The sequence below is a fragment of the Tachyglossus aculeatus genome, chromosome 2 (genome assembly GCF_015852505.1).
Source record: "Tachyglossus aculeatus isolate mTacAcu1 chromosome 2, mTacAcu1.pri, whole genome shotgun sequence".
In the NCBI taxonomy this organism is placed as follows: domain Eukaryota; kingdom Metazoa; phylum Chordata; class Mammalia; order Monotremata; family Tachyglossidae; genus Tachyglossus; species Tachyglossus aculeatus.
In genome coordinates, this window is record NC_052067.1 from 66,484,394 (window position 1) to 66,496,531 (window position 12,138).

Here is a 12,138-nt window from a genome sequence, read left to right on the forward strand (position 1 = left end):
GCCCACAAGCAGCTTACTGCCTAGAGAGGAAAGAAATACTCAGATGGAAGAGAGCCCATCATCACACTGGTGGCTTAATAAAGTTGTTGGTAACTTTCTTAGTATTTTTCAGCCATTTCTATATTATAAGCTCCTCGAAGGCAGGAATTGCCTTTACTAACTCTATTGCACTTTCCCAAGTGCTCCACGCAGGGTAAGTACATGAACACTATTGATTAATTAGCCACTGACTACTTTTCCCATTTAGAACAGTTTCTTTATCTTGAATAGAAGATAGTTAATGGGTTCAGCATACATTTTTATTGGCTCTACAAAGTGAATACATTGGACCCCCTCATGCCTTTGCTTCTGCTTTCTTACTTTATTTAGGGCCTTCAGGATGAACTAGAAAATCAGGAGAACAGGTTACAGAAATTTGGCTCTGTGACCAATCAGCTATTAAAGGATTGTCACCCCCCAGTTACTGAAACTTTAACCAATATCCTGAAAGAAGTCAACATGAGGTATGCTGAAAGCTCATTTTAATGTTGACCTTTAGATCAGGTCATTTTACTGAAAGAAAAGACAATCTCCAGGATTTATAATTTGAATTTACTAGGTATTATTGGGAAGTACTAATTTGCACTGTTTCAAAATGAGAAACAGCATAGCCTAGAGGAAGGAGCATGGGCCTGGGAATCTAATCTTGGATCCACTGATTGCTGTGTGATCTTGGGCAAGTTACTTTAACTTCTCTGTGCCTCAGTTACCTCACCTGTAAAATGAGGATTAAGACAGTGAGTCCCATGTGGGACAAGGACTGTGTCCAACTTGATTAGCTTGTATCTACCCATTCAGTTCCTGGCATATAGTAAACACTTAACAAATGCCATTACCATTAAAAAAAAGTTCAAAAATAATGGACATTTAGGAAGAATATTCATTAGGGTCTTAATGAAAATGTGTTAAAGGAGCCTTGACTATTATTCTTTTAGGTATTTCCAATGATTTGTAAATCCCTACTAAAATTATTTTTTTTAAAACAAACACCCCCCCAAAATTTTGTCAGGCCTGCCTATTGTGAGGTAATGTAGTGTTAATCGAAAAGTTAAATCACTTTAGTGGTGCCACTTTAGCATGGCATTCTCTGAAGTCTTCCAAAAAGTTCCCTACTGTGTTAACCTACCTACTTGACACAGTCTTTGCTGCTTTTCTCAGGTGGAATAACTTGCTAGAAGAGATTACAGAGCAGCTTCATTCCAGTAAGGCCTTATTTCAGCTGTGGCAGAGGTACAAAGACTACTATAAGCAGTGTGCTTCTACGATACAGCAGCATGAAGATCGAAGCAGTGAGCTGTTGAAGGCAGCTACTAACAAGGATATTGCTGATGATGAAGTAGCTATTTGGATTCAAAATTGTAATGTACGTTCAATTAGTGATTTCCCCCCAACACTACTCATAACAATCAGACCAAATGCTGCGTTCGCTACCTTTGGTTGCTGTTAGAGGAATTGTATCAAACTCTATGGAGAATAGCAAGAAATGAGTGGGAGAAATTGCTCACAAGACATCTTTTGTAGCAAATGAAGGGGCCCCTTAACCTTGTTTTTTTCAAAGACTTTTTTTCTCCAACTTTGTAAAATTATGCATCAAAGGGCTGGTCTCTTAGGGCTGTTTTCTTGGTTGCTAAATTGCTTCCACCTGAATACTGTTACAAACCTCTTTAATTATCACAAGAAATATCACATTTAGTTGATTAAACTATTATTAAGTGGAAACAATATTGCAGGAGGGGAATGGGGAGGAAGAGGATGGGACAGGTCCCAGGTTTCCTTGTTTTGTAAAGTGAAGTTTGGTTTTTCGGAGATTCTTTTTCCTGAGGAAGTGGGGTTCCAGGGAAAATTCTCAAGGGAATTCTCCCTACAAAATAAATTTTAATTTACAAAACAAGAAAATTACTATGGTTCCTTTCTAGAGTTTATGGAAAGAATCCAGTTCCTTGTTTTGTGGGAGATGAATTAAGGGTCCTTTTGCATGTTTCACAGTGAGTGTTTCTTAAGAGCCCAATGTTTTCATTCACTTTAGGAACTCCTAAAAAGCCAGAAGACAGTCCAAGATTCTCTGTTTGTTCTCCATGAACTAGGAGATCAACTCAAGCAACAAGTGGATTCTTCTGCAGCCTCAGCCATCCAATCTGACCGACTGTCTTTGAGTCAACGCTTGTCAGCCTTAGAACAGGCTCTTAGCAGGCAGCAAACTATGTTACAGGTGCAAAGATTTCAGTTGTATTCAGTGTTGTGGGTAATAGCTTTTTACAAATGATCCATCATCCAAATGATTTGTAAATGAATAGCAGACTGATTCATCATCTAGGCAGTGCTGTAGCTTCAAAGCCCGTGGTCAAGCCAAAATTGTGTATACATTATTTGCCAAATCCCTAAATACCAAACAGAAATTACATCTTTAAAGACTTTAATCCTAGAATTCTCAACTGTAGTTTTATTTCTTATTTAGTCCCTTCTGCGTGGCATTTTTGGGGAGTCATTAAAAATTATTTCTCTAAACTATATATTGTCTGGTATTTTCAGAGTAAGAAAGATTAAGGTGTACTTGGGAACTGGATTGATTTCCTTTTCCAGATGTGTCCTTCAATTAACAAACGAATTGCACAGAGAGTGCTATAAATAATGTGTAGAAAGTATTTTAATGTTAGTATGGTATCGTAACATTACTTCAGAACATTGATACTAGGAAAAGAAGGAAATCATGAATTAAAGCAAGAATTTCATGTCAGAGTTACAAGGAAGTGTACATTAAAGGAGCAGTAATAGCTGAATCAAATAAGGAGAGTTGAATGAAGAAATAAGTATTCTGTACATCTAAACTCTGAGTGTTTCATTTTATGCAAAAGACTGGCGTTCTTGACTATGAGACATTTTCGAAGAGTTTGGATGGCCTGGAGGCTTGGATTGTGGAAGCTGAAGAAGTACTAACAGGGCAGGACCCCAGCCACTCATCTGATCTCTCGACAATTCAGGATAGGATGGAAGAACTTAAAGTAAGTGGCTGCTGCAAGTATTACTCCAGTTCTTCTGTGGAATGTGTATAAAATCATCATCATCATCATCAGTAGCATTTAGTGAACATTTACTCAGAGAAGAGCAGTCTTCCGTCAAGTTATTTCTAATTCGTAGCGACTCCATGGATAGACTTTCTCCAGAATGCCCTGTCTTCTGCCGTAATTCGCAACCTTTCTAATCGTTCTTCCATGATTGTAGTTATGGTCTCTATCCATCTAGCTGCTAGTGTGCCTCTTCCACGTTTTCCCTGGATTTTTCCTAACACTAGCGTCTTCTCCAGAGAATTAGTCCTCCTGATTATGTCCAAAATATGCTAATCCAAGTCAAGTCACTTGGCCTTCCAAAGACCACTTTGGTTTAATGTGCTCTAAAATCCATATGTTTGTCTTTCGGGCAGTCCATGGTATTCTCAAAAAGCTTTCTGCAACACCACATTTCAAAAGAATCGTTCTTTCTATTCTGTTTTTTCACTGTCCAACTTTCAGGTCCATACATTGTCACTGGAAATACCATAGAGTTGATACAATTTGTATTTTTGTGGCAATCAGCATATTCATGACTTCTTCCCGGCTCTTCATAGCTAGTCTTCCTAACATTAATCTTCGGCATATTTCTTGGCTACTATTTATTATTGATTATCGAGCAGTTAGTCATATTTATTGAGCGCTTACTGTTTGAAGAGCACTGTACTAAGAGTTGGTAGACACTTTTCTCTTAAAGTTTAAAGATATGTCATCTCACCTGCAAACTTCCCTATGTAAAGGACTTTGCTTCTTCCCCATTCATTCATTCAATCATATTTGTTGAGCACTTACTGTGTGCAGAGCACTGTGCTAAGCACTTGGGAAGTACCAGTCGGCAACCTATAGATACGGTCCCTACCCAACACCAAACAGCCACCATTCTGGTCCTGGCACTTGTCTTATACTGACTTGACTGTTGCATCAGCCTCTTACTGTTGCCTCTGCCTACAGTCCCCTCTTCATTCTGTACTTTGCTCTGCTACCCAGATGGGTTTTCTCACTGAGCTGTGACCAATAGATCATAGCTTTCCCCATTCTCAAAGCCCTCCTGAAATCTCCTCTCATCTAGGAGGCCTTCCCTAATTATTTTTAATCTCCTTGCTTTTATCCCCCGTAATTGCCTTATAGCCCTTCCATACCAGCTACATACTTTAGTACTCACAAATAAACTCAGTAATGTTTGTGTATGTATTGCATACCCTGTTACTAATGTATATTTTTATATATCCCCCTTATCTTCTTCCTCCTTATCTATATTTTATGCTTCACTCCCCCAGTAGACTGTAAATTCCTTGAGCAGGGATAATATTCACAAAATCTGTTGTACTCTCCCAAGCATGTAGTACAGTGCTCTGCACATAGTAGGTAATCAAAAAATAATGGTAGTAAAAGTATCTATTTAGCACACTGGCACAGTGCACTATACTAATGGAAAGTCCAAAAGGAGGCACATTCCCTTCCCTAAATTATCTTACATTATAATTGGAGACAGACAGAAACATATTTACAAGTGGTATCATCAAAATGGATAAATTGACTTTTCAATATATATTTATATAACCATGTACTGAAAGGCATAATTAAATATGTAAGCGCTAGGGGTGGCCAATGAGTTAATGGGTTGTTGGGAGTTAATCAGGGAAGGATCATTGGAGGAGGTGGCATTTTAGGAGGGCTTTGAAGTTGGGAAGAGTTGTGGTTGCTCAGATTAGAAGAAGGAGAGAGTTCCGGGTTGGTAAAATAGCATAAGTGAGGGAACAGAGGTGGGAGGGTCAAGAGTGAAGATTAGCATGGGAACCAAAAAATTAATACTACTTTTTGATCGATTATCAGTTACTATTATCCCTTCTTGAGTTGTACCAAAGACATTTACATTTTCAAATCATGGGAGGAGTTCATTATCCCACTTTTGCTTTCTACCATTATGTGAAGCCCAGACAGATGTTTGATTTAAAGAAGTCCAGGGTTAAACAGCATTTCCACAATCCAGTAGTGCTACTCCTGCCAGCTCTACCAAGGAAAGAGAAGAAGCATGGCCTAGTGGATACTGCACAGGCCTAGGACTCAGAAGGCTATGGGTTCTAATCTCAGCTCCACCACGAGTCTTCTGTGTGACCTTGGGCTAGTCACTTAACTTCTCTGTGTCTCAGTTCCCTCATCTGTAAAATGGGTATTAAGACTGTGAGTCTTATGGGGGACAGGAACTTTGTCCAACCCAATTATCTTGTATCTACACCAGTGCTTAGAACAGTGCCTGGCACAGAGTAAATGTTTAACAAATATTATTAGTATTACTTATTATTATTATTATTATTATTGTTGTTGTTGTTATTAAATAGCTCCTCACTCCACCTTAGAGGGTCGTATAGCATTTCTTCCATGGGGCATCTAGCTTCCCACAGCCTTAATACAGGAGGTCTGAATTTCATATATGACTCTCCCATGAGCGTTTGTCCCATAGGTTTCTCAGATTTCGAGAATTCAGCCAACTCTTCATTATTCATCATACTGGGGGACAAGAATGAAAGGAGAAATAATAACCACAGGTTTTTCTATACTTTATGGTGTCCCGTAGCTTCAGTTTCATCTGCCATGTGCTAATAAATTAGTAAAATCTACTTATTTGGGGGTTTCATCTTCTTCCCCATTTCACCCTCTGCTGGAGCTCATTATGGGCAGGGAATATGTCTGCCAACTCTCTTGCACTGTACTTTCCCAAGTGCTTAGTACTGTGTTCTGCACACAGTGAGAGTTCAATAAATACCATTGATTGATTAATGACTAGTGAAATGAGGACATTAAGAAAGAAAAGGAGAAGCAAGGAACCTGAAAAATCTAGACAATTGACCCTCTGATTGTTGAGGGATAGTGCTGCATTTGAATAAGGCCTCACATTATTGTCTATGATCCTAATCCTATGCTTGTTTGTTTCAGGGACAGATGTTAAAATTCAGTAGCATGGTTCCAGATTTGGATCGTCTAAATGAGCTGGGATACCGGCTACCCCTGAGTGATAAGGAAATCAAAAGGATGCAGAATTTGAACAGACGCTGGTCCCTCATCTCTTCTAACACCACAGAAAGATTCAGGTATAGTAGCCAAGAGTTTTTCCTTAGGTTTTGCATTGAGTGCCAGGAATTAGCAGGGTTATTTATTTATTTATTTTACTTGTACATATCTATTCTATTTATTTTATTTTGTTAATATGTTTGGTTTTGTTCTCTGTCTCCCCCTTCTAGACTGTGAACCCACTGTTGGGTAGGGACTGTCTCTATATGTTGCCAACTTGTACTTCCCAAGCACTTAGTACAGTGCTCTGCACACAGTAAGTGCTCAATAAATACGATTGATTGATTGATTGATTGATTTGAGGACAGGCAAAGCCCATGATACAGCCATAACATGTTCTTCAAGAACACACATTTACTGTGAATGGCTTTATTATGGAGTATTATTATGGAGTATGTTCTCCCAAGGACTTACCTGCCACTTGTAGGATTCCATTATAACATCAGCCTTACCATGATGTCAAACACTTAGTACAGTGCTCTGCACACAGTAAGTGCTCAATAAATACAATTGAATGAATGAATGACCGGGTCTGAGAGAAAAATTAAAATCATATTGTAAATCCCTCCATGATGCCTCACCTTCCATCGCTTATTCCCATCCCGTGTTCCTACAGCTTTCCTCCTCCCACTGTTTTCAGTCAATCAATCAGTGGTATTTATTGAGCACTTACTGTGTGTAGGGCTCTGTACTAAGCACTGCTGCGGAGTTGGTAGACACGTTCCCTGCCCAAAATGAGCTTACAGCCTCCCAAAGCCGTATCTCTTCTCCCCTGTTTGACCACTCTCATGCTCCAGTATAGATGCACCTCACAACAAGGCAGTGCTGTGTTCCTTGAAATCAGTCAGTCGTATTCACTGAGCACTGACTTTGTACTAGACACTTAAAGTAACCATACTGTGGGCTGCATTTTTCCATAGACTTATGTTATAAATTGTTGTCACTTTCAAAACCACTGGGAATTGTATTCCATGCTATTAACTGTGATATTAAGCATCAATAAACTACTGTTTAATCTGTAAGTATATCAAAGCATAACATCACAGCATTAACTGAGGGGAGTCTTTGCAAGAGATTGCAGAAGCTTTTTATGGTGACTGGGATAGTGGTTTTCCAAATGTAGTTGGAAATGGAGAGACGATAATTTCTTCACCTGCTTTGGGACATCCTACAGTGATGCACTGGATTGTCAGAGTGTCCAAAATAATAGCTGTGTCCATGAGTTGAATGTGTCAAGGGGTGGCTATATCGTGGAAAAAGGTATTAAACCATATTGCCTGACTTTTCAGGTTGTATGTATCATGGAGTTGGCTATAACCAGGGGGTTTATCTGTATGTAGCTTTATGGGCTGCTCATTTTTTTACCTGGAACGTAATGTGAATCAGAATTTTATGTTACTTTTTTTCTATTGGATAAAGAAGCAATGATTTAAATAATTCATAAATCCTTCCTTTATGGCCAAACGTATTCCCTTTTAATGTGTTTTCTTAAAGCTGCAGAAATTCATAAATGCCACTAAATCCTAAAAGACATCTTGAGGTGGTAATGGAAACAGTCACTTTGGTGTCCCAAAATGCAGTTATCTTTAAAGCCATCTTTATTACTTATGCTCCTTCAGCAAGTTGCAGTCATTCCTACTGCAGCACCAGACGTTCCTGGAGAAATGTGAAACATGGATGGAGTTCTTGCTTCAGACAGAACAGAAGTTGGCGGTGGAAATTTCTGGCAATTTCCAGCATCTTTTAGAACAGCAGAGGGCACATGAGGCAAGTAATATCAATAAGACGGTTTATATTGAGAGTTCTGAGCTCCTTGGAAGAATGAAAGGGAAGCAGAGTGGGAATGAAAGGAAAGTAGAGTAGCCTAGTACAGAGAGCATGGGCCTTATCAGAGGACCTGGATTCCAAACCCACCTGTGTTGCTTGCCTGCTGTGTGACCTTGGGCAAGTCATTTAACTTCTCTAGGCCTCAGATTCCTCAACTGTAAAATTGGTATTCAATTCCTGTTCTTCTTCCTACTTAGACCGTTAGTCCCATTTGTGACAGGACCTATATCTGATTGATATCTCCCCCAGAATTAATTTAGAACAATGCTTGATACATAATAAGGTCTTAACAAATACCATTTTCAAAAAAAAAGGGCATGGACCATCTTGTCTATCCAATATATATTTATATCTGTGGTCTAGTCAAATTTATGTTTCAGGCCAATAATCCATGCAATGGTCTAGTTCAATCCCACATCCCTTATTCCTGGGATTTGCATTATTGAGGAATAGAGGAATCACCCATGGCCCTAAAATATATTTGGGATAAGGAGAATAACACAAAATGCTATTTGTGTCTAAGTTAACATTCTAAATTTCTTTACTAAAATTTAGTGTTTGAAGTTCTCCATACCAATCCTTTATTCCTCAAATGGCTATCAAGCAATAAATGATATTTATTGAACACTTACTATGTGCAAATCACTGTACTAAGCACTTGGGAGAGTACAAAGCAACAGAATTGGTAGACAGGTTCCCTGCCCACAATGAGATTACAATCTAGAGTTATGTAGATATGTGGCTGTATCTAGGACTTTATGTTCATTAGCACACACAGACTTATTTTTCCCATCATGGATAAGTAGTGTGTCCTAGTAGAGAGAGTGTGGGCTAATCCTGGTTCTGCCAGTTACCTACTGTGTGACCTTGGGCCAGTCACTTAGCTGCTCTGTGCCTCAGTTTCCTCATCTGCGAAATGAGGATTCAATATCTGTTCTCCTTCCTACTTAAACTGTGAGCCCTGTGCGGGACAGGGAGAGTGTTTGACCTGATTACCTTGTATCTACTCCAGTGTTTAGTACAGTGCTTGGCACAAGTAATGCTACCTCCTTTCAAACAGGGCCTAGGTCTGCCAGATGTACCTTTTAAGCCCCAGATCAGGTCAGGACAATTATTTTAGCAGGAATGTCATACTTTTAATGTATTTGGAGTGCTTTACACAGACATCACCCGGAAAAGGATTTTGAAAGGTGGAATTGGCTCCATTTCTTCCTGTGGCAGTACCTACCCGGCTCCAAGCCAGCAAAACAATGCTGATGGCATCCATGGCAGGCTCGGTGCCATGTAGAAGCCACCAGGGCAGGAGGGCAGTGTCATCCACAAATAAACTGGTTGCCAGGGTCTGCTCCCCCACCCCCATGCCAGATTAAGTCAACTGAGCAGTGTTTGCCTGCTCCTGTCCCAGCTGAAGGAATGTCTCTCCACTATTCCTGGTGGTTGCTTGGGGAAAACAAAACAAAACAACAAAAAAATCATTGCCAAGTGTTTCAAAAGTGGCACAGTGAAACTAATCGCCTGACAGGGCTTGGAGCCACAAACTCTTCCCCAGCCCCTTACTCAACCCAGCATCCTTTAGGTCAGTAATAATAGTAATAATAATTGTGGTGTTTTTTAAGCACTTACTATGTGCCAAGTACTGTACTGAGCACTGGGGTTTAAAATTGTCCAGACCTTATCTGAGGCTTTAAAGAGGCCCTTCATGACAGGAGGTAGCATTACTTGGCCACTGTACTCAACACTGGAGTTAGATACAAGGTAATCAGGTCAGATACAGTCACTGTCCCATGTGGGGCTCACAGTGTAAGGGAGAGAGAACAGTTTTTGAATCCCCTTTTTCACACATGAGGAAACTGTAGCCCAGGTTAACAGCAGGCAATGGTGGAACCAGGATTAGAACCCAGGTCCTCCAACCCTTAGGCCCGTACTTTTTCTACTCAGCCATGCTGCTCCTCTAGTCTGTGAGCCACATAACCCCTACAGTATTCATGCTCAAATGAGAAGCAAACTATATAAGTTCATTTCAAAGTTTGGGTATTTAATTTAGCTTGTTGGAAGAATGTACAATATTATCAGCCTTGATTTAAGGTTACATCATAATTAGCCTCCAATTAAACCCAAATCCTGTCTTTTCTCTGTTAAGTGTATCCTCTGGTGATAAAAACAGCCTTACTGTTCCCTCACCAAATTATTCCAAATTATGTTTCAACACGGGGTCCTGGCCCATGGGCTACTGCTGATTTCATTGGTGCTAAATTCATAAAGTTTGTCTGTACTAAACAGGCCAGTCCAGTGTGTCAGAATATCTGGCTAGATGCTTTATAATGGAAAAGTTTGTGAAGGCTCTTCGTGTCCTTGGATGAACATAGTAATTGAAAAGAATTGAGTATCTGGGAAAATAAGAGCCCAGGAAATTTTCAGATGTACTTCAACCAAGTAGGAGTTGCTGAATAATTCTTGGTCCTGTTTTTGCGCATCTTTTTCTAATAGTTGTTTCAAGCAGAGATGTTCAGTCGCCAGCAGATTTTGCATTCAATCATCATTGATGGCCAGCGCCTACTAGAACAAGGACAAGTGGATGACAGGTGATTTTCTCAGTTCATTATTCTGAAAATGTTGCTAGTGAATGAAATATTTTCATTTCATTGAGCAGATAAGTAAAATCCCGAAGCACATAAATGTTCTGTTAAAATTTGTCAATACTTATTATCACTGGGACCCCCACTTCACTGACCTGTACATTAGTATGAAGTGTGACCTGCGGCAACTCACTTAACTTTTCTGTGCCTGTTACCTCATCTGTTAAATGGAGATTAAATTGTGCTTCCTCCTACATAGGCTATGAGCCCCATATAAGACAGGGACTGTGTCCAACCTGATTAAATCTACCCCAGTGCTTGGTACAGTCCTGGCACAGAGAAAGCACTTAACAATTGCCATAATTATGACTATTATGTATTTTTCCTCTTTTAGAATTATAGTGGCTATGAGTAACTAAGCACTGTCCCCACCAAAATCCGAAAACATGAACTCTCACTGGACTTCTTCATTTGGCCAGTAATTCCACTTCTCACCAGAACTGTCTTGGAAAAAATAGTTTAAGGGTTCTGAGGTTAGGTTATTTTGTTCTGTTTCAACAAAATATGATAGCATATTAATTCTATTCTAACGTAGCCCAAATACTACTTTGGTAATGTGGTTGTGGTAAGTGGTAACGGTCATAGGCCTCCAAAATGAAAAAAATATTTCAGAAGCAATCCGATTTTCTCCCTTATTTTGTTTCCCCTTCTTTCATCAGATGCCAAAACGTTAACTTAACTGATGATATTTATTGAGTGTTTACAATGTGCAGACCACTATATTGTACTAGGGAGAGTACAATGTAACAGAATTCATAGACACGTTCCTTACTCACAACGAGCTTACAGTCTAGAAGACTTAAAGGGGAAGAGCCGTTTATGTCACTAAATGAAATAAATCATTGAATTCATGTATAAGCCAAAGATGTTTGATTTCAAGCCATGACCAAAGAAAAATACAGGATGAAGAAAGGGAGAGCCCAAATCAGTAAAGACTAAGCTTAAAATTGGGCAGTTTGAGTGCTTTCCATCATCTTCAGATATTTATTGTCAATAGGGGTATTTTTTGAACCTCTTCTGTTACAAGCCTAGCGAGTATTTATCAATGGCCATAGTCAACCTGGGGAATCATCAGAAGTGGTGTTCTGCCAGGGTCAATCCTGAATGTGGATGATGGGATGGAGTGTGTATCAAATAGAGAGAGACAGGCAGAGGAGAAGACAAAACTGCATCTGAGAGGATAGGATGAAAAGTCAAGTTGACTATAAAAAATTGGAATTAAGATGTAGATTGAAAACCATCTCACAATGGATTGCACAGTTATGAGTATAGAATGAAGGGATTTTGAGATCCTTCTCAGCCCTTTTTGAGCCCAGTGTCCATTGCAGTGCTCCACAAATTAATGGGATAATGGAGGGTTTGGAAAAGGTTCAAAGAAAATTCAGTTAGGACAATTAATCAATCAGTGTGTCCATGGAGAGCTTTGGGAAAAGAAATGACTGCTTAATTGGGGAAGGCCTCTTGGAGGAGTCATGATTTTAATAAGGCTTTGAAGGTGGGGCGAGTGATATCTTTTGGATGTG

General features: G+C 39.5%; 1 protein-coding gene across 5 annotated transcripts in view; it reads left to right on the forward strand.

The window, feature by feature from the left end:
• SYNE1 (spectrin repeat containing nuclear envelope protein 1) overlaps nucleotides 1-12,138 on the forward strand; it is a 503,300-nt gene that overhangs the window by 406,408 nt on the left and 84,754 nt on the right. For all 5 annotated transcript variants that reach the window (XM_038770126.1, XM_038770112.1, XM_038770118.1 and 2 more), the window contains 7 exons: nucleotides 370-503; nucleotides 1,198-1,402; nucleotides 2,066-2,248; nucleotides 2,892-3,038; nucleotides 6,018-6,172; nucleotides 7,772-7,919; nucleotides 10,467-10,561. In XM_038770126.1, the coding sequence (XP_038626054.1) occupies nucleotides 370-503; nucleotides 1,198-1,402; nucleotides 2,066-2,248; nucleotides 2,892-3,038; nucleotides 6,018-6,172; nucleotides 7,772-7,919; nucleotides 10,467-10,561 (1,067 nt within the window). The remainder of the gene's footprint in view (nucleotides 1-369; nucleotides 504-1,197; nucleotides 1,403-2,065; nucleotides 2,249-2,891; nucleotides 3,039-6,017; nucleotides 6,173-7,771; nucleotides 7,920-10,466; nucleotides 10,562-12,138) is intronic.